This window comes from Cricetulus griseus, chromosome 4 (genome assembly GCF_003668045.3).
Source record: "Cricetulus griseus strain 17A/GY chromosome 4, alternate assembly CriGri-PICRH-1.0, whole genome shotgun sequence".
Taxonomy (NCBI): domain Eukaryota; kingdom Metazoa; phylum Chordata; class Mammalia; order Rodentia; family Cricetidae; genus Cricetulus; species Cricetulus griseus.
Window position 1 is genome coordinate 133,637,089 of NC_048597.1, and position 21,226 is coordinate 133,658,314.

Sequence of the window (21,226 nt, forward strand, 5' to 3'; positions counted from 1 at the left end):
TGGAAACAGAATAAATAGTGAAGCCGTCTAGGGATGGAGAAGAATAAGCAGTTGCTTATGGATACAGGATTTTTTTCCTGGGGTGATGTGAACATCCTAAAATTGTGGCAATGGTAGAACAAGTTTCAATTTACTAAGAACCACTTAATTATATATCTTAAACAAGTGAATTACATGTTATGTAGATCAGAATTCCACAAAGCTGTTTAAAAAAAAAAACAAACCCAGGCCAACATCTAACCCGCAATTCCATCCAAACCCACCTTCACCTCAGCAGGCACTATACCGAGTCCCAAGCTGCCCATGGTAACCGAGGTCTCCGCAGACCCCACAGAGGCACATCCCATCCGGGAGATCAGTCTCATAACCACTGAGATAGGTCTTGCTATGTGGCCCAGACTGATGTCAAAATCGTAATGCTCCTGCTCTATAACAAGCCCCCAGGCCTCAGCACAACTGACGCCATGTTAGAGGCACTATACTGACCTTAAAATCCAGCATGTACACCTGCCAAATAGGAGCAGAGACAACCCATTAGGGACCTGGGCTGTAGTCCCAGGAACCAGGAAAGTCCCTAAATGTACTAATGTTGCTTTCTGGCTTCCATAGTTCTGCTTCTTGTTAATTTAAGTGTGGTCAACCAGGATGTGGATTTTGTGGGTAGGGAAAAAAAAAGATTTATATGATCTGAAGAGAAACCAGAGTATGATTGAGTTAGGGGAAGAATAGAGGAGAGCAAGATAAGAGATGCCATAATAGAGGGAGCCATTGTAGGTTTTTTTTTTTTTTGGTTTTTTGGGTTTTTGTTTTGTTTTGTTTTTGTTTTTTTTTACAAAAAAACACAGGGTTTTATTTCCATTCCATTGGGCAGGGTGAGCCTCGGCAGGGCAAGCTGGGAACAGGTAGAGGGAAGAGGCCTCTACTCTACTTGCCAGCAATGAGTGGGTTCCGCAGAACCACAATGACAGAGTCTCCACTCAGGAACATCTTGGAAATATAGTGGCCCTTGTTGATAGGCTTGGACTTCTTCTTGCCCTTGCCGCTCTTGGGGACCTCAGTCCACATCTCCTTCACATTCTCCAGCGCCATGTTGCAATGCCTATCAAAGGCCTTCACCGTCCCAGGAGCTTCTTGTTGTTGCCACAGTTAATGAGCACTTGTGTGTTATTTTTGACTGACTGTGTGAGCACCGAGAGGGGACCAGTGTTGAATTCCTCCTCTTCCGGCTTCTGCAGCTCTTCTGGGGTCATCTCACTCTTGGGTTTATTGACGAGATTCATGGTGGAGGTTTCTATGGAAGATCAATCCCGCCTCCGCCGTGTTGCTGTGTAGCCTCCCCATTGTAGGTTTAAAGAGAAATCTGGCACTAGGGAAATGTCCAGAGATCTACAAGGATGACCCCAACTAACAAGCTAACCAATAGTAGAGAGGCTACCTTAAATGTCCTTCCCTGATAATGAGATTGATGACTACCTTATATGCCATCCTAGAGCCTTCATCCAGTAGCTGATGGCAGCAGAAGCAGAGATCCACAGCTAACTAAACACTGAGCTGAACTCCTGGGATCCAGTTGCAGAGAGGGAGGAGTGATGAGCAAAGGGGTCAGGACCAGGCTGGAGAAACCCATGGAAACAGCTGACCTGAACAAGGGGGAGCTCATGGTCCGCAGACTGATAGCTGGGAAACCAGTATAGGACTGATCCAAACCCCCTGAATATGGATGTCAGTTTGGAGGTCTTGGCAATCTATGGGGCCTCTGGTAGTGGAACAGTAGTTATCCCTAGTATAAGAATGGACTTTGGGAGCTCACTCCATATAGAGGGATACTCTCTCAGACACATGAGGGAGGGTCTAGGTCCTGCTCCAAATGATGACAGACTTTGAAGATCCCCCATGGAAGGCCTGACCCTCCCTAGGGAGTAGAAAGGGGATGAGATAAGGGGTCGGTGGGGGGGCAGGGGAGAAGGGGAGGGAGAGGGAACTTGGATTGGCATGTAAAAAAGATTGTTCCTAATTTAAATTTTTTAAAAAAAGGAAAAAAAAAAAGAACTGTGAAGATCTGGGCTTCATGATTTGGGCAAGTTACCAGTGCAGCTACCTCCAATGCTGTGTAACTATTCTTGATTGTGAATTCCGTGTGTGTGTGTGTGTGTGTGTGTGTGTGTGTGTGTGTGTGTGTGTGTGTAGGACAAAGGTAGCTCTGTGGAGTTAGTACTCTCCTTCCACCTTTACATGGGTCCCAGCAATCAAGCTTGGGCCCTAAGCTTGCAGTATGTTAAGTGCTTTTGCCAACTGACCCATCTCTCCAATCCCCCTGTTCTACTCTTTCTCACGCATCACTCCACCTGTAACTCAAAGGACCCCCTCCTCAATCCACAGCCACAGGCCCATTCAATGTAGAGGAAGGAGGTCAATCTCCAACTCCAGTCATCTCCCATGCATGTTTTTGTTTGTTTGTGTTTTAAAGCAGGGTTTCTCTGTGTAGTTCTGGCTGACCTGGAACTCGCTCTGTAGACCAGGCTGGCCTCAAACTCAGAGATCCACCTGTCTCTGCCTCCTGAGTGCTGGGATTAAAGTCATGTGCCACCACCGCCTGGGGTACAATTTTTTTCTGAGAAGGTAGATTTGGAATCCAGAACCTTGCACCTCTCTACTACTGAGCTGCAGCCTTGCCCTCAGTTTCAGGTGAATTCACCCAGCCCCTGCTTTCCAATCTCCAAATCACAGCAAACTTAACTCCTACTTGAATTCTTTCTATTCGAGACTCACCCTGAACTACCACTCAAACCTTACACTCTTCATTTCACCTCCTACTATCACCGTGAACAATGGAAACCTCTGGAGCCATCCTCTCAGGCAAGCCAGAGACTTGAAGGCCTACTGTCAACATGTGGACTGAGAATGTTGCAGAGTGCTGGCCTAGCCTGCAAGAGGCCCTGGGTTCCATCCCAGCAAGACATTACCCAGATGTGGAGGTGCATGCCTGTGATCCCAGCACTGGGGAGGTGAAGACAGGGAGACCAGGAGTTTAAGGTCTCCCTTGGCTGTACTGTGATTACAAGGCAGTCTGGGCTACATGACTCTTTGAAAAAAATAAAAGAGGGAATATTTCAACTTCTACATATAGTCCCTGGATATTTGAATCTTTTTTTGTTTGGATTTTGGTTCTTTGAAAGGGTGTCTCTCTCTATGTAGCTCTCCTGGAACTTGCTATGTAGATCAAGCAGACCTCAAACTCACAGAGATCCTCCTGCCTCTGCCTCCCAAAGACAGGGATTAAATGAATGCACCACAACGACTGGCCTGGTTTAAATCTTAAATTCTTATTTTTTACATTTATTTACTGGGGGAAGGGCATTCATGCCTATGGAGGTCAGAGGGCAACTTGCAGGAGTTGGTTTTCTCCCTCAGCCATGTGAGTTCTGGGATTGAACTCTGTTACCAGCACAGGTAGCAAGCACCTTTATCTCCTGAACCATCTTAAAGATCCCCCAAAGCAAACCAGGCATGGTGACCCAGGCCTTTAGTCCCAGCACTGGGGAGGCAGAGGCAGGTGGATCTCTATGAATTCGAGGTCAACTTGGTCTCCAGGACAGCCAGGGCTACACAGGGAAACCTTTTCTCAACACACACACACACACACACACACACACACACACACACACACACGTTTCCCCAAAGCCTTGTATGTTAATAGTTTCGTCTCTAGTTGATAGTGACATCAGAAAAAGATTCAGGTGGGGCCCAGTGAAGGAATTGGGTCACGGGGGAGCCCTTGAATGAGTCTCAAAAACTTGGCACCTTCCTTCCTCTTTTGCTCTCTGATTCCTGAGTGTTGTGAGGTGAACAGCTATGCACCCCCATGTCCCCACCATGTATCCCCATGTCCCCACCATGTATCCCCATGTTCCCAACCATGTATCCCCATGTCCCCACCATGCACTCCCCATGTCCCCACCGTGTATCCCATGTTCCCACCATGTATCCCCATGTCCCCACCATGCACTCCCCATGTTCCCACCATGCATTCCCCATGTCCCCACCATGTATCCCCATGTCCCCACCGTGTATCCCCATGTTCCCAACCATGTATCCCCATGTCCCCACCATGCACTCCCCATGTTCCCACCATGCATTCCCCATGTCCCCACCATGTATCCCCATGTCCCCACCGTGTATCCCCATGTTCCCAACCATGTATCCCCATGTCCCCACCATGTATCCCCATGTTCCCACCATGTACCCCATGTTCCCACCATGTATCCCCATGTTCCCACCATGCACTCCCCATGTTCCCACCATGTATCCCCATGTTCCCACCATGCACTCCCCATGTTCCCACCATGTATCCCCATGTTCCCACCATGTATCCCCATGTTCCCATCATGTATCCCCATGTTCCCACCATGCACTCCCCATGTTCCCACCATGTATTCCCATGTTCCCACCATGTACCCCATGTTCCCCACCATGTGTTCCCCTACATCTCTCTGCCCCACCCCAGGTCCAAAGTGCTGGGACCAATCCACCACAGACCAAGAAGCCCCCAAAGCACAGGCTTAGTCTGCCCTTCGGCATTGCTTGCCCCAGATGTTTCCTCACAGGACTGAAAGCTGGCCAGCCCAGGCCCAAGATTAAGAGGCCCTCAGCCTCTGTGACACATGATATTCAGAAGGCATTCCTAAATTTTTAAGACAGGTGTCCAGGGACTGGGGAGAGTGCTTGGTAAAGAGCTTGTTTCACAAGTATAAAGGTCTGAGTTCGCACCCAGAACCAAGGTTGAAAAACAAGACAGTGTGGTGCTGGGTGTTTGTAGTGCTAGCACTGGGAGGCAGACACAGGCCAGCCAGGCTAACCCACTTGGCCAATTTCAGGCCAATAAGAGACTTTGTCTTAAAAGCTAAAAGAGAAATAAACAAGAGAAGAAAGGGAGGAAGGGAGGGAAGGAGGGAAGAAGGAAGGAAAGAAGGAAGGAAGGAAGGAAAGAAGGAAGGAAGGAAGGAAGGAAGGAAGGAAGGAAGGAAGGAAGAAGGAAGACAGAGAAAGTTAAGCCAGAGATGACTGAGCAGGTGTGGTGTTGCCATCCTCAAGTCTGAGGACCCAAGTTCAATCCTTGGACCCCATTTGGTGAAAGGAGAGGACAAACTCCTGCAAGTTGTCCTCCAATCTCCACACACATGCTCTGATCTCCTCACACATGCTCTGGTCTCCTCACATATGCTCTGGTCTCCACACACATGCTCTGACCTCCACACACATGCTCTGACCTCCACACACATGCTCTGACCTCCACACACATGCTCTGGTCTCCTCACACACGCTCTGGTCTCCTCACACATGCTCTGACCTCCACACACATGCTCTGACCTCCACACACATGCTCTGACCTCCACACACACGCTCTGGTCTCCTCACACACGCTCTGGTCTCCTCACACATGCTGTTACCTCCACCTATGTTGTGACATACCACCACTACCCTTATCAAATGAAACATTTTAAAGAGAAAAAAGAAAAAAAGAGAGCACAGTTTCTTATTTTATTCTTGAGATGCCAATTTTGCCCTGTGACCTGGGAAAGATGGGTGCATACTGGGTGAGGGAGGGTAGAGATCCTTCTGGAATCTCTCATCATACCCCAGACTTCCTTCAGAAGGAAGCAGATTAAATAGACCACAGAGCATTCATTCCCCTTTTCATACAGTTCCCAGTTATGAACAGGCCAGCACCATATAGGATCCTGATTTGTGCCCAACATCTTGGTCCCCAGAATGCCTGGGGACAGGGAGTAGGGCACGGTGGGGAGAGGAAGAGTGTGCAGGGCTGGGTCAAGGAAGCAGAAGGAAGACACATCCCGGGGCAGGGAGTGAGAGGGGAGGGTCCCAGCCAGGGACCAGGAGGTATCCAGTGCGTCACTATGGGAAGGTATAGCACCAAGAGGTATGGAGGGCACTGATGGTGGGGTGGAGGGTGGAGAGGCAGGGGCGGGGCTTTCATCAGCTCTGAGTTATAAGCTCACTGCGTGGAAGTCTCGGGGAGGCAGTGGGTGATTGGATGGAGAAGAGAAAGAGCCAGCATACTGTTGGCTATTGCCTTGGGATGAACAGGAGGGAGCTGGGCTCTCCACTCTCATCCACACACAGGAGAAAGAACAGAGTCACACAACCCTGGATCCAGAGTCCCTGGTGATAAATAGAAGGCCTCAAAGCCTCAGCACCAAGTAGCCCCACATGGGCTCCCTTCGACCTCCTTCCCACCCCAAAAGCTCAGCTGCTAAAGCAGATGGGGCCAAGTTCAAACCCAAACTTCTGGTTTGTCTGGCCAAAGTCAATGGCAGCCACATCCCACAGAGGCAGAAAACCGGCACGAGAAGAGCTGAATTCAAAGAGGGTCTTCGCCTGTCCCTTCCGGAGCTGGCCAGGAGAGGGCATGGAGGGGGAGTTAGAGCGAGGGGGAGTGGAGGCTTCCCCACTCCACGCTAGCCAGCCCCCTAACCCCACGACCTTACCCGGCAGCCATCATGGGAGACCTTGACGGTAGCTGCTGTAGTCTGGTTGAAGGACAGCTCTTCCCAGCTGGTCCCTCGGAAGCGGATGGAGCGCCTGTGGTCACCCGCAGCTTCATCCAGCCAGGCCACGGAGTTCTGGCAGGAGTAAGTGAACCTCTGATGGGCTGCAGCACTCAACAGCTTCAGGAAGGTCAACTGGACCACGCTCACCGGGGAGCCATCAGCATCCACGTAGGAGAACTGCAGTGGAGCAAGGTAGGGTCAGGGGCTCCTGCTCCTGCTCCTGCTGAGGAGCGTGCTTCCCAGAGTCAGTCCACTGGCAGACCCGACACACCTCAAATTCCTGATGTAGCTGGGGACGGCCTTGAACTGGTTTATGTGGTGCTAGAAATTGAGCCCAATGCTCTGTAGGTGCATGCCCTTATCTATCTATCCATCCCAAATTCCCACACCAATTCCCACAAATTCTCATGCCATCCTCCAAGCCAGCCTTTGGCAACCCACCTTCTTCCCTCTGCGGAAAGTGCTGTACCAGTCTCCAGGCTTCTCTTTGGACCAAGAGGCCAGTTTCACCTGAGGGAGGTTAAACCGGTCATTGGGCACCAACCCAAGTCCCCTCAACCTCCTCACAGTGGACATGGTGGATCATGGATGCCACAGGCAGTGCCCTCAGCAAGGGCACAGCAAGGGGGCTGGCAGATGGGTCTACAGCTCCCTCACCACCGTTCTCTGTGGTGACTGGGTGGAACCCAGGGCCCTGTCCATGCTCAAGTAGAGGGGACAGAAGGCTTGGTACTGCTAGGGAATGGAGCCTGGGACTAAGCATGCTTTTTAAGTTTCGGGGGATGAAACACAGCCACCCCACCCACCCTACCCCACCCCTGCCCTGTGTATAGCACTGGAGCTGGAACCCGGAGGCTCATGAATGCTGGGCAAGTGCTCTATTGCTTGGCAGCACCCTTGCCTGGAGGTTTATATTTAGTTCCTCTACTACACAGCATTACTTGACACAGGCAGGAGGGACATATGTCATTTGAAGGCAGGATAAGGTCCCACCAGTGGCCAAAGATGGAGGAGGTGGGGGAGAGACAGGATGGTTTCCTTGACTCACCATCTCAAACTTCTTGTCTGGATGGAGACAGGTCTCACCTCCCGCAGTGAAGTTGCAGAAAACCTTGAAGGCGTCCCGTGAGGAGCCCTGATTGGGGTCAATCCAGTAGTATCCTACCACAGAGCCAAACCCAGATAGGTCAGTGGACAGGAATGGGGAAGCCCTTGCCCGCCCTTCCCAGGAGGGACCTAGACCTCACCATCTGGCAGGTGTGGGTGGTGGTGGTGAAGCTCATGGCATATGAGGCCTGGGTGCTCGGCTGTGCCAGGAGGTCGCTGCAGCTGCTCCAGCTCCAAACTCAGCGAATTGAGTGAGGCCACCACCTCCTCCAGGCCACCTTCCGGGGTGTCCAACACTGAGCGGCGCCTTCTCAGGCCATGCAGCTCAGCAGGGGGACCCTGGACTCACAAGGGAGTGGAAATGGAGGAGAGGAAAAGTCAGATAGATGGGCAGAGAAGACATGGGAGGCAGAGTGATTCGGAAAAGGAAGGAGAGGGCAGGGAGGAGCAGAGAGTGAAATAGGTATTGAGACAGAGACGGGTAAAAAGATGGAGGAGGAGGGAGAGAGAGATGGGATGGAGCAGGCAGGCCCGAGGGAGAAAAGCCCAGGTCAGAGCCTCACAAATGGCCTCATTGTGACTGCCACAAGCCGTCCCCAAGCTCAGACTGTCCTTGAAAGTCTTTTGGATATTTGTTTGTTATGAGACAGGGCGTCATGTACCCTGGGCTGGCCTCAAACTCACTATAGCTGAGGATAACCTTGAACTCCTGATTCTCTTACCCCCACCTCTGCAGTGCAGGAACGATAGGTGTGTGCCACCACCCACTGGGCTACACTGCTCCCAAGGATTTCAAGGAACTGCATTTTTGAACCACAGACTGGAAGACCCCAAGCCTGATTCCTGCTCTCCTCCAGATTCTAGGAACTCACCGGGGGGCCAGGAGGACCTGCTGGCCCAGTGTCTCCACGAGGACCAGGAGATCCCTGTGGGAGAGATCACTTTAGAATGAATCTTGTCAATGGAGACCTGTTTCTACCAACACAAACACATACATGTGCAGCCTGCACATGCAAATATACATCTACACATACATAAACACGTGTACATGCATACATCTGAACACATGCATTCGCTTGCACACACACATGCATGCATACACACCTACACATATGTACTCACACACACATGCATGTGCATACATAAACAGCTGTGCATACATACACCCATGGATACGTGTAGAAGCCTCCCAAGCCCCCAGACACAGCCTCCCACACTAAACTCCCCAGTACAGCCTCCCACTTTCTTCAACACAGCCCCCTCATCCCTGACCCATATCCCCACTTCAAGTCATCACCCTTGCACACTTTTAACCCCACCCAGGGCAGGACACACATATGTATGTATGTGTCTATACATTCACATATATGCACGCACGCGCGCGCGCGCGCACACACACACACACACACACACACACACACACACACACACACACACGGTCCGGGAGATGTTCTCGGTGTCCTGTGCTAAATCTAAGTTGTGTGTTTCATTCCCTTGTCCTCTGAAATCAGCACCTATGTATGCACAGCACCTCCTGCAAGCCACAACTTAGTGAGCATGACAATTTCCTATCCTTACAGCAGTTCAGAAACTCCTCCTACAACACACAGCACCTCAGACTCCAAGGACACAACAGTAGGGTCTGAACACAGGATGAGTGAACCAATGAACAAAGAAAGGGGCTGGGAGGGTGGGGTGGAGAGGGGTGGGGACCATGGACATGGAAACCCAGGGGAGTAGTGTCACTCACCGGGGACCCCTTGGAGCCCTTCTGTCCCAGAGGACCCTGTGGGAAGAGAGGGAATGCTGAGGTCCCAACCCTGTCCATCACGGTGACCTCTCCATCCCACCAATACCCCACACTCACCACCACACCTGGGGGACCAGGGTGACCTAATGCACCAGCCGGGCCAGGAAGACCCTGGAAAAGGGACATTGGGGTCATCCTTAATGGGGTTCTACCCTATTAGGCAACACCTCCCACACACACATCTTTCTATACACCCCAAAGAATGTCTGAAGTCATACACAAACTCCCAACTCTTCTAAAACGCCCTCAAGTACCCAGACATAGCTTCCTACATGACAGTCCCCAGTTACAGGCTCCCATCCCCCCAAACACAGCCCCCCACTTTACATCCCCCACCCTTCAAATCACCCCTTTGAACATTTTTTCCCTGCCAAGGACAGGACACACACTCACGGTGTCTCCCTGGGGGCCTGGAGGGCCCTGCACTCCTGGCAACCCCTGATCGCCTTTCTCACCGGCCTCCCCTGCGGGACCAACAAGCCCTATTAGCCCAATGTGGCCCTGAAAGAGAAAGGCACATCAAACAGACATGTTGGGATTTTTTTCTCCTGGAACCTTAGAAGAGATGAGTTGGGGAGCGGTAAATGCCCAATCCTCCCCCGCCCTCTGTCCAGGGCAGGAGGTAAACCTGAGGGAGGTGTGGGAAAGAACAGAAAGAGGCAGGCTTTACCTTCTCCCCCTTGAGGCCAGCATCTCCCTTCAGTCCTGGGAGGCCAGGGGGGCCCTAGAGAAACATAAGGTTCAGCTTGGGATTCCTTGAAAACCTGGGATGGTAAGGTACACCAGGGAGCCACCCAGCTTTCAAATGCAAATGACCAGGGCTGGAACCATGGGACAGTCAGGAGACAGGAGGTGTAGTGAGAAAAACGGGGGTGGGAGGGAGGGTGGCTGGGATTGCCAGGGGTCAGGATCAGCAGAAGTGGTCAGAGTAGGTCACCAAGATGGGGTCAGTGTAGATCACCAAGATGGAGTCAGTGTAGAGCATCAAGATGGAGTCAGTGTAGAGCATCAAGATGGAGTCAGTGTGGAGCATCAAGATGGAGTCAGTGTAGACACCAGGATGGGGTCAGTGTAGACACCAGGATGGGGTCAGTGTAGAACATTAAAATATGGTTGTTGTAAGGGATGAACACAGGCCACTGGTGTGAAGGTTTGTTGTGTGAGGTCAGTTAGAAGGGTCGGCAGATGCATGGCAGTGAGGAGCTAGCCTGTGCCGTCAGCACCACTGCCCACTCTGTGCCCCTGGATGCCTAGTGTAGCTTTCAGAGCTGTGGTCACAGGGATAGAGAAGTCTCTTACCAGAGGCCCTGGAGGGCCTATCAGCCCCGGAGGTCCCAGGAGGCCTGGTTCACCCTGAGGAGGAGACAGAACAGGGGTGTCCAGTGTAAACATTACATCATGCCTCAACTGTGATGAAGCCCCAAGCTAGAAGCCCTGACAATGATGCCCCCTCCCCATTTTATACCACTTACCACAGGACCGGGGATCCCGGGAAGACCATCAGGCCCAAGCCGTCCAGGGGGCCCTCGAGCCCCAGTGGGGCCTGTTCTGCCTGGGGGCCCATCAGGCCCTGCATCTCCCTGAAATGGACAGGGGTGAGGAAGGCAGTCTCAGGGGACTGAGGAAGGCAATCTCAGTCCCCTGAGACTGCCTGCTGAAGGCTGGAGCCTCAGAGGGAGGGGTAGGCCTGCTTCTGGTCAGGGGACACAAAGATCCATCCCGGGGGTACTCACCTTGGCTCCTTTCTCTCCCTCTCTGCCTTCTGGACCCATGCGGCCAGGGGGACCCTGAGGAGGGCAAGTGTGAGGGTCAGTGTGAACTTTCAGGTTTATGTCAAAAGTGGGTGTGTGGGCTGGCAAGTTGGTTAGGCAGGTAAAGGGCGTTGCTTGAGACCCACATGGTAGGAGAAGAGAGCAGATTCCCATAAACTGTGCTCTGACCTCCACAAATAACTGTGGTATGTTCACACAACACGCGCACACACACACACACACACACACACACACACACACCTAAATAAACAGTAAATAAGTAAGTAAATTAATATAATTTCAGAAATTGTAAGAGTGGGGTGTGTGTGGAGAGGGGGTTCTTGCACTGCCTAACATGAGGTAGACCTGAGACCCTTGCAGTAAACCATCGCTCACCCTCTTGCCAGGGAGTCCACGGGCACCAGGTTCTCCTGAAGCTCCCGGTGGCCCCTGTTTAGCCAAGAGAAGCCACAGCATCAACTCACAACTGAAGACAGTCCCACAGACACCGCCCTGCACCACCTCCTCCCCCACCAATCACTCACAATCATGGGCCCCTGCAGACGCCCTAGATACCCACTCCCATCACTAGATCTCTGCCATCCCCAAATACTTTGCCCCCCACTCACCGGCCCCCCAATATCACCAGCATCTCCCTTCTCTCCTGGAGCGCCATCCACACCCTAGGGAGGGGAGACAGTGGGGGAGTCTTGGGGTAGGTGTGGTAGAGATGGGGCTGGAGAGGCAAGAGGTCACTCACGCCTCTCAGCTGTCCAGGTTCGGGGGCGGGGATGGGGTACATGGAGACACATTTAGGAAACATATTGGGCTACAGGAAGAGTTTACACACACCGCAACTCCAGGATCTCCCGGCGGCCCTAGATCTCCAGGGAGTCCTGTAGGGCCCTAGAATAAAAAAGTGCTGACTGATGACATCTCAGAATGAGTGAGGAGTCATTCCTTCACACCCCAGGTAATGTCCCCAGCCAGCTGAGGGGACATGTTACAAACAAAACAGGAAGTGAAGGGCTGGGGTTTTATAGTTCAGGCCTTGAGGTGTTAGCTGCATGCATAAGAGACTGCTCAGGGCCAGCAGGAGGGTTCCGCTTCTCCATTCTATTTCCATATTTCATTCATTCACTCACTCACTCACTCACTCACTCATTCATTCATTGTTGCATTGATTCATCCAGTCTCTATCAGGCTGTCCCAGAGAATTAGAAAATAGGAAGAGGAGGGGCTGCAGAGCTGGCTCAGTGGTTGAGAGCACTGGCTGCTCTTCCAGAGGAACAGGGTTCTGTTCCCAGCACCTGCACCCACAAGTTGGCTCACACCCCTCTGTGTAATTACAATTCCAGAGAATGGAACATCCTCTCCTGACCTGTGCACACGTGGTGCACAGACATACATGTAGGTAAAATGCCCATACACCTACGTTTTTTTTTGAAAAAGAAAAATTAAAAACAAGTAGGAGGAAGAGATGCCTGGCCTATCTTGGGTATCAGGTTCTAATATAACAAGGGCCCCACATTCTCTGCTCTGTGTCCTCCTAGGACTTACCATGCTCCCCTTAGAGCCATCCTCTCCAGGGGGTCCCTTCTTGCCTGGAGGTCCAGCAGCTCCTGATGGACCCGAATCCCCCTTTTCACCTATTTCGCCTTTGGGCCCCTTTGTAAAAACAAAGGTCAGAAGTCAAAGGTCAGAGTGGCATGGTCTCTTCAGAGCATAACAAAGAGTGCACCTTGGATAAGGACACTTGGCTTGGAAGTGTGACAACCTGGGTTCAATCCCCGGAACCCATGGTCAAAGAAAACTGACCTCCACTTATGCACCACACTCTCACACACAGTAGTAAATACAATATAGAGCTTTTTTTTAAAGATTAGCAGGGCTAGAAAGTGTCACAGCAATTAAGAGTACATACTACTCTTGAAAAGGACCCAAAATCATTTCCTAGCACCCACACCAGGCAGCTCATAACACCTGTTAACTCCAACTCCAGGAGAACCTGATGCCAGAGAACTAGGACTATCTGAGTCAGGGATGGTGACTCAGTCGCCCATTGGTCTACCCTACCCCATGTGCTGCCTGCCCTTGGGTGCATTAGATAATGGTCCCCCTTTGAACAACTTTTCCCTCAATTCAAGGTTTATTGCTTGGATTAAAACCCCTAGCTGGGGCTGGAGAGATAGCTCAGCAGTTAAGAACACTGGCTGTTCTTCCAGAGGTTCTGAGTTCAATTCCCAGCAACCACATGGTGGCTCACAACCATTTGTTATGAGATCTGGCGCCTTCTTCTGTTGTGCAGACATACATGGAAGCAGAATGTTGTATACATAATAAATAAATAAAATTCTTAAAAAAAAAAAAAAAACCCTAGCTGTCTCCTCAGCCCTGTACCCTTATGCAGTGGGCAGCTTGTGGAATTCCCTGAGATCTTCCTTTCGTCAAGATAGCCAAGGATGTCCAGGAGTTGGGGTGCTCTAAGAACCACCTGGAGGTCATAGTAGCCTGACATGCTCAAGGTCAGCAGTCCCCTGTGGTAAGTACAAGGGCAATGTTCTATAGAGACTCACGGGGGTGCCAGGAACTCCTGGGGGTCCAGCGGCTCCAGTATCCCCTGGCTCACCCTGTGAAAGGCAAAGAAAATAGGAAGTTGACAGGCAGGGAGAAGGGTACTCACACAGCTGTTGGCAGCAGGGTCAGGCCTTGTCCCCTCCATCCTGGGCAGGCTCAAGCTCTCCTCTTACCTTTTCACCCACAGCACCAGGCTGCCCTACTCCTCCTGGCAGCCCTGGAGGGCCCTGGAGACACAAGGGGAGTGTGAGTTCCTGGAAGTGTGGCAGACCCAAAGAGGCATTCTGCCCATTCCAGAATTCTCACCTCTGATCCACTGGGCCCAGGGGGACCCCGAGGGCCTGGTGCTCCATGGGGACCCTGTCAAAGAACCAAAGACTAGGCAATGAACCTGCATGATTCCACCAGAAAGGCTACAGTAGCCACAAATAACCTATGAGATGTGTGTGACCCTTAAGACAATAGTGTACCCCGTGAACTTCCAGATGAGTCAGTGGTCACTCCAATCCCCCACCACATCTTCCATATCCCCCAGAAAGTTCATACCATGGATCCCACGTCTCCAACCTCGCCCTTCTCCCCAGGAGGGCCTGGCAGCCCCTGCGAAACAGAGAATCAAACTGTAGTTCAGACAGCTGGTGAGAGGGCCCATTGGTCAAGCACCTCCTGAACAAGTGTGAGGACCCAAGTCTGCATCCTAGAGCCATTCTCAAAAGGCCAGACACAGCAGAGCTTGCTTGTGACCCCAGTGCAGAGACAGGAGACCCCTGGAGCTTGATGGCAGTCAGTGGCCAAATCAAGGAGCTCCAAATTCAATGAGAGACATGGTCTCAAAAATAGGGTGAGGAAGGCCATCGAAATGGCTCAGTGGGTAAAGGTGTTTGACACCAAACCTGATGCCCTGAGTTTGATCCCTGGGACCCAGATGGTGGAAGGAGAACTAACTCCTACAAGTTGTCCTCTGACCTCCACACGTGTGTGCCAAAGTGTGAATGAGCATGCAAGTGCATACAAACACACACACACACACACACACACACACACACACACACACACACGAGATATATATATATATATACACATAGATATATTAGATGGAGAACAATAGAGGGAAACACTGTGTCAATTCTCATCCTCCACATGTACATGCACACATGCCAACCTTCATATTGTAACTTGTTTGCTTTAAGATAGACTCACTATGTAGCCCATTGGCCTGGAACTCTACATAGACCAGGCTGGCCTCAAACTCACAGAGATCCACCTGCCTCTGCCTCCTGAGTTCTGGAATTAAAGGTGTGCGCCATTACGTTCAGCCCTCTGTGCTTTTCATCTGTATAAATCACGAGGACTCAGGGATAGCAACAAACACCACACACACACAAAGATTGGAGCCCAAGGTGAGGGGATCAAGAGGTGATACCCCCAAACTTAAACACATACCTGCAGCCCTGGAGGACCAATTACACCTACAAAGCCTCGGACTCCATCGTCTCCCTTCTGCCCAAAGAGGCCAGGGGGTCCCCGTCGACCCTGAGCCCCATCAGCACCCTATGAAGAAGATGGGGACAAACACATTGGTGTCCAGATCAATGGCTGCAGACAGGGTCAAAGGTTAGGACAGAGGCTAGGGAATGGAACCAGCTTTGGTGAGAGTCAGGTTTTAGTTTGATGTGAAGTTGAGGCTGAGGATCAAAGTTGAAGAAATGAGGTACCAGGTGATGTTTTAAGTTATTGACACATGCTGAGGCAGGACTGTGGTTCAGGAACAGTTATGAACAGGGTTCATAGGAGGTTCAGATGGTCTTTGGGGATAGATTGGAAGTTATGACCTAATATGGTTTGGTGACACTCTGACCTGGACCAGCAGGTCATTCTTCAGTGACAGGGTTCCTAAGGAGGAGGTAGCCAGGAGATGAGAAGACAGAGAGCTGGGGTCGGGGACAGCACAAGCTGTCTTATGCTAAGCAAGCTTATTAGAAAACACAGCATCAAGCTGGGGATGGTGGCGCACACCTTTAATTCCAGCACTAGGAAGGCAGAGACAGGTGGATCTCAGTGAGTTTGAGGCCAGCCTGGTCTACAGAGAGAGTTCCAGGACAGCCAGGGCTGTTACACAGAGAAAATCTGTCTGGAAAAAAATCCTCCTCCCCGCAAAAGAAATAGAGCATCGTATGTAGAGAGGTTTTTGTTGTTTTGTTTTGTTTTGTTTCTGAAAGGGGAAATGGGACAAGGTCAGCAGAAAGCTGTCACACAACGGGACAAAGTCAGAGGAAGCTAGTCAGTCACTGCTGCACAAGGGGGCACAGGGGTCTCAGGGGAGTCTTTCACCAGTAGTCTTGGGCCTGATGACCGCAGCCCTTAGGGTGGGAAAAGTTGGGTGCTTAGGATCTGAAGCCACAGTTCCCCAAGGCCTTGGCTGCAGGCCACTGCTGGCTCTGCCCACCACGCTCCTCATTTAGAGAAGGAACTATGCTTTCTTCACATATCAGGGCCTCAGGGAAAGATTTGGATCAGCCTACTACTGAACAAAACTCAAAGTTTTAGAATTTTGATCCCAGAATTCATGTCGCTTTGATACAGTCTCTCATGGAGCCCAGGCTGACATCAAAGTCACTTTGTTGCTGATAATGACCTTGAACTCATGATCTTTCTGCTTTGGTGTGCTAGGGATGAAACCCAGGACTTTGTGCATGATAGACAAGCACTCTGCCAACTAAATCCCATCCTCAGCCTCCTTCCAAGTTCATATGATATGATAGTTTGAATAAAAATGGTCCCCATAGGCCCATAGGGAGTGGCGCCACTAGGAGGCGTGGCCTTGTTGGAGTGGGTGTGATCTTACTGGAGGAAGTGCCACTAGGCGGGGGGCTTTGCATCTCAGTGTCAGCTCTCTTCCTGCTGCCTGCAGACCCAGGTGTAGACCTCTCAGCTACCTCTCCAGCACCATGTCTGCCTGCATGCCATGCTTCCCGCCATGGTAATAATGGACTACACCTCCAACTTGTAAACCAGCCCTAATTAAATGTTTTCCTTTATAAGAGTTGCTGTGGTCATGGTGTCTCTTCACAGCAATAGACACCCTAACTAAGACATATGTTGATAGTATTTGGAGGTAGGGCCTTTTATAAAAGTACTTAGGATCAGATACAGTCATGAGGGTGGGGCCCCACAATGGTGTATTAGCGGCTTTATAAGAAAATGAAGGAAAGACCCAAGTTCACATACTTGCTAAGAACACACTATGTTGAAATAAAGCAAGAAGACCCTGGCCAGATGCCAGTACCACTGTTAGCGATTTCCCAGCCTCCAGTACCATGAATCACCCAAATAAATCATTTAGCCTCAGTGATTTTGTAACAGTAACAGAAAATTAACTAAGGCAAGGCTGGAGTCTAATTCAAAGTTCAAGTTCCCACTTGAGGCCGGCATTGGAGGGGGAGACAGGGCAAAGATGGGATTTGCATGACTTGGGTATTTGATTCAGATAAAGATCAATGCGGAAAGCAGAGAGTATGGGCTGAGAGGGGGTTCAAGGTCAGAGTTGAGTTCATCATGGGTGTTGGCATTGAGGGGAGACCAAGGTTGGGCAAGGATGCTGGGATTTTATTCAGAAGAGTGGCACACTGTCTTCACTTCAGAGACCCAGGGCAGAGTCACCAAGCTGAGCGCACTCACCGGGAGGCCTGGATGGCCTGCTGGACCCCTTATCCCTGTGGGTCCGGGTGGGCCCTGAAGTGGTAAACAAAATAGAAAATCCTGTAAGAGCTGAGCGTGGAGGTCATGCCTGTGGTCCCAGCACTCAGGAGGATCAAGTCAGCCTCAGCCACAGCCTGGGTTAGAGGAACCTGTCGGTGCTGGGAATGGGTGTGGAACTTAAGTTCTGGGGGAAGAGCTGCTGGCTCCAGGCCATGGCAGATTCTCACCACAGAAGAACGGGAGACTTTGAGGTCCAGAGGGCCCTTTCTCTAAATTTTTATCTTATGTATTTTGTATGTGTGCGTGCATGTGTGTGGCAGCTTGTACTAGTCAATTGTTTTCTTCCACCATGAAAGTCCTGGGGATGGAATGCAGGTCATGGATTTTAGTGGCAATGCCTTTACCCCCTGAGCCATGGCACCATCCCTAGAGAGGTCTTTCTTAGTCTTCTGTGCTGTCAGGGCTCAGACAGGGACCTTTGGACCTTCAGCTCCAGTGAGCTAGGTGCCAAAACTCGGCTGAGGGAAGCAGAGCCTAGGCCATCCCCTCCCATGAGCATACCCTCCCTGGGGGGCCCACTCACCGAATCTCCTTTGTCCCCTTTGCTTCCCTTGTGACCAGGCATCCCTACTTCCCCCTGCAGGACAAATACATTAGGAAGTGTCCAGCCCCCACCAGACCCACACTTTCCCTGGGCAGTCCCTCCCCTTAGTCCCCTCACCTTGTCTCCTTCCTCACCAGAAGGCCCCGCAGCTCCAGGGGGTCCCTGAAGCCCTGGCAGCCCTGGGATACCATCTTTGCCAGTGGGACCAGGGGCACCCCGTTCTCCCTGATGGAAGAAGAGGATGGAGAAAAGTTAGGAGCAGGGGACACAGGGGAAGACATCCATATAAAAATTTCTTTAAAATTGAAACTATCCATCCTGAAGATAGTTCCTTAAGTTTCAGGATACAAACAACCCACAAGTCTCAGAAAGTTCCTGAAACTTACAGGATTCACCAGGCCCCCTCCTCAAGGCTGTAGGAGCAGTTAACAACTATCAGGGAGAGTCTTTGGCCTGTCAAACTGCCTGAAAGTTGCACAGGGAGCTCCAGGAATGTAGCTCTTCTGAGCCATGAGCCAGACTGGGATGGCCATTCAGTAATGCAGCTATCTTTGTGTCAGCTATGTTTTGTAACTCCTCACCCATGCTCCTGTAAGTAATCCCAATAAGCCCACAACTTCATTAAGCTGGACTTGAGCAAAAATCATTTTAAAAATCGGCTTTTTTAAAGTTTTATTTTATATTTAATTATGTATATGTGTATGTGTATGTGAATGGGTAGGTCTGTGCAAATGGGCACAATTGCCCACGGAGGCCAGAAGAGGGTGACAGATCACCTGGAGCTGGAGTTACAGGCAGCTGTGAACCCACCAAGGTGGACGCTAGCAACGGAGCTTAGGTACTCTGCAAGAGCAGTAAGTGCTCTTACCCACTGAGTGCTCCTCTCCCCAGCCCACAGAAATAGAAGTTCATTGGTCAGTTGTTGATGTCCTATCTGGAGTGAGTAGATGCTTGCTCAAATCTCCCCAGCAAAAGTCACCCAACAGACACTTACCGGGGACCCCTTCTCACCAGCAGGACCAATAGGGCCTTGCCCACCACTCTGGCCAGGAAGCCCAATGCCACCAGAAGGGCCCACAGGACCACGTTCACCTGGGGAGCCCTGGAAAAGGAAGGAGGGCCAGGAATCAGGAATGATTAAAACGACAGGACTTTTGACACCAGTGTCACATCTTACACACAGCCAGAGGGTGCTCCTGAGCACATAGGGAATGACCCTCTCCACAAATCTCAGTGGCTCCCACCTTCCTCCTCTTGAGGCCCACGAAGCCCTGTATGAACTGCCCCCACCACAACCGCATGGTTTGCCATCATCTTCTCCTCATTCACTCAGCCCCAGCTACACAGACCTTGCTGCTCCTCAAACCTGTGGAACGTGGTCCTATACCCAGGCTCCCCCAGGACTGCTGCTCATCTCTTCTGGCCTCGGCTCAGATATGACCTCTCAGGGATGCTTCCCACAACCAGCCGGTTTAAAGTCCTCTTCCCGACACTCCATGTACTCTGTTTTTCCCATCTCTCTCCCCTTTCCTTTCTCTCTCCCTCCCTCCTTCCTTCCCTCCCTTCTGTTTCTTCCCTTCAACAGGGCCTTAGTAAGTAGACCAGGCTAGCCTCCCCTTGCCTCAGCCTCCCACATGCCGGTGGATAGTCCTGCACTACCACATGTGGCCCATATAATATTTTTCTTTTTCCGTGTGTATGTGTGTGTACACATATGGACACACGTGTGTGTGCGTGTGCCATGTGTGTATGTGTGGGCCTGTGGTTGTTGCTAGGACTCATCCTCAATCTTGCGCCATATTTATCGAGGCAGGGTCTCTCAGTCAAAACCAGGGCTCACTGATATGGCTAGTCCCACTAACCGGCTTCCTCTGGGGACCCTTTGTCTCTGGCTTCCCAGGCTGGATTTACAGGTGTGCTACCAACACCCACCAACATTCATTCAGGAGCTAGGGTTCTAAACTCAGGTTCTCATACTTGTGTGCAAGGACTTTACCAACTTGTGTGACAAGCCAGCTCCCCACCCAGTCCTGTGACAGCTATTTTAGAAGAGGAAGCTGAGGCTTCCCAGGTGAGACTTGGGTTATTGGGGGTCGAAACTGGGTGTGCTCAACACCCGCACTCCCCTAAAGCACAGGCTCTACCCTGAAAACCTCAAGCTCTGAAGACACAGCCTCTCCAACCCTCTCCCCCATAGCCAGTGCTTATACTTACATTGGCCCCAACAGGGCCGGGGGGACCCTTGTCACCCTTCAAACCAATGGGTCCCTGAGGGAAGAAATGACCAGTCAGAAAATCTCCCAGGGATCCCAAGGATTTGCCCTCACTTTGTGGGACCCTCACTATCCCAAGACATACCACAGGTGAGCCTTGAGTTCTGCAGATCTCTCTGCTACCCTCTCTCTCTCTCTCTCTCTCTCTCTCTCTCTCTCTCTCTCTCTGTGTGTGTGTGTGGTGTGTGTGTGTGTGTGTGTGTGTGTGTGTGTGTGTGTGTGTGGCTCACACTTGCCATGGCACACTTGTCAAGGTCAGAGGACACTTCTATCATGTGGGTCCTGGGGACCAAACTCAGGTCTAGGCTTGGCAGCAAGCCTCTTCACCTACTGAGCTATCTCATCGGCTGCCATAACCATTACATGTCTTTAGCCAGGCTCCCCTCTCCAGTTTGCCATCACTGTAGCCACTCTGGAAGAACCTCCTCTTCTCTGCCCCTCAGCACCACACTCCAGTGGACTCTCCAAAGATACTCACTGGGTCACCAGGGGCTCCTTGGGGGCCAGGAAAGCCCATGGGCCCAGGTGGCCCCTCCTTTCCGGGGGACCCCAGGGGTCCTAGCTCACCCTGCAGGGAGCCAAGGAAAGGAAGTTAGACTCAGAAATGGGATGTCTCCCCCAGACTTTGACCCCCTTCCCAAGTGGCTAATTTCCAGCTGTTCCTCCCACAATGTGAGGCCCATGTTTTGGGTGATGACTTTGGGGCAGTTTATCCAAGATCTTACCTTGGCCCCTTCTTTGCCTTCCATGCCTGGAAGACCTTGTTCACCAGGAGGTCCAGGGGGCCCTGGGGGGCCCCTCTCGCCCAGAGGCCCCACGTCCCCTACCTTTCCCTG

At 51.3% G+C, this 21,226-nt stretch overlaps 1 protein-coding gene and 1 pseudogene across 1 annotated transcript in view; both read right to left on the minus strand.

Annotated features, from left to right (window-relative positions):
- Window positions 1–924: 924 nt before the first annotated feature.
- Window positions 925–1,286, minus strand: LOC100763579 (annotated as a pseudogene).
- Window positions 1,287–5,516: 4,230 nt separating this feature from the next.
- Col5a3 (collagen type V alpha 3 chain) overlaps window positions 5,517–21,226 on the minus strand; it is a 51,795-nt gene continuing 36,085 nt past the window's right edge. The window contains exons 44-72 of the mRNA XM_035444199.1: window positions 21,116–21,223; window positions 20,869–20,958; window positions 20,332–20,385; window positions 19,112–19,219; window positions 18,235–18,342; window positions 18,097–18,150; window positions 17,493–17,546; window positions 15,258–15,365; window positions 14,361–14,414; window positions 14,121–14,174; window positions 13,988–14,041; window positions 13,814–13,867; window positions 12,798–12,905; window positions 12,090–12,143; window positions 11,867–11,920; window positions 11,634–11,687; window positions 11,220–11,273; window positions 10,959–11,066; window positions 10,786–10,839; window positions 10,157–10,210; window positions 9,880–9,987; window positions 9,544–9,597; window positions 9,427–9,462; window positions 8,549–8,602; window positions 7,817–8,015; window positions 7,618–7,730; window positions 7,011–7,079; window positions 6,507–6,746; window positions 5,517–6,411 (exon numbers count right to left, since the gene is read on the minus strand). Coding sequence (XP_035300090.1) covers window positions 6,265–6,411; window positions 6,507–6,746; window positions 7,011–7,079; window positions 7,618–7,730; window positions 7,817–8,015; window positions 8,549–8,602; window positions 9,427–9,462; window positions 9,544–9,597; window positions 9,880–9,987; window positions 10,157–10,210; window positions 10,786–10,839; window positions 10,959–11,066; window positions 11,220–11,273; window positions 11,634–11,687; window positions 11,867–11,920; window positions 12,090–12,143; window positions 12,798–12,905; window positions 13,814–13,867; window positions 13,988–14,041; window positions 14,121–14,174; window positions 14,361–14,414; window positions 15,258–15,365; window positions 17,493–17,546; window positions 18,097–18,150; window positions 18,235–18,342; window positions 19,112–19,219; window positions 20,332–20,385; window positions 20,869–20,958; window positions 21,116–21,223 — 2,460 coding nt within the window. The 3' untranslated portion in view covers window positions 5,517–6,264. The remainder of the gene's footprint in view (window positions 6,412–6,506; window positions 6,747–7,010; window positions 7,080–7,617; window positions 7,731–7,816; window positions 8,016–8,548; window positions 8,603–9,426; window positions 9,463–9,543; window positions 9,598–9,879; window positions 9,988–10,156; window positions 10,211–10,785; window positions 10,840–10,958; window positions 11,067–11,219; window positions 11,274–11,633; window positions 11,688–11,866; window positions 11,921–12,089; window positions 12,144–12,797; window positions 12,906–13,813; window positions 13,868–13,987; window positions 14,042–14,120; window positions 14,175–14,360; window positions 14,415–15,257; window positions 15,366–17,492; window positions 17,547–18,096; window positions 18,151–18,234; window positions 18,343–19,111; window positions 19,220–20,331; window positions 20,386–20,868; window positions 20,959–21,115; window positions 21,224–21,226) is intronic.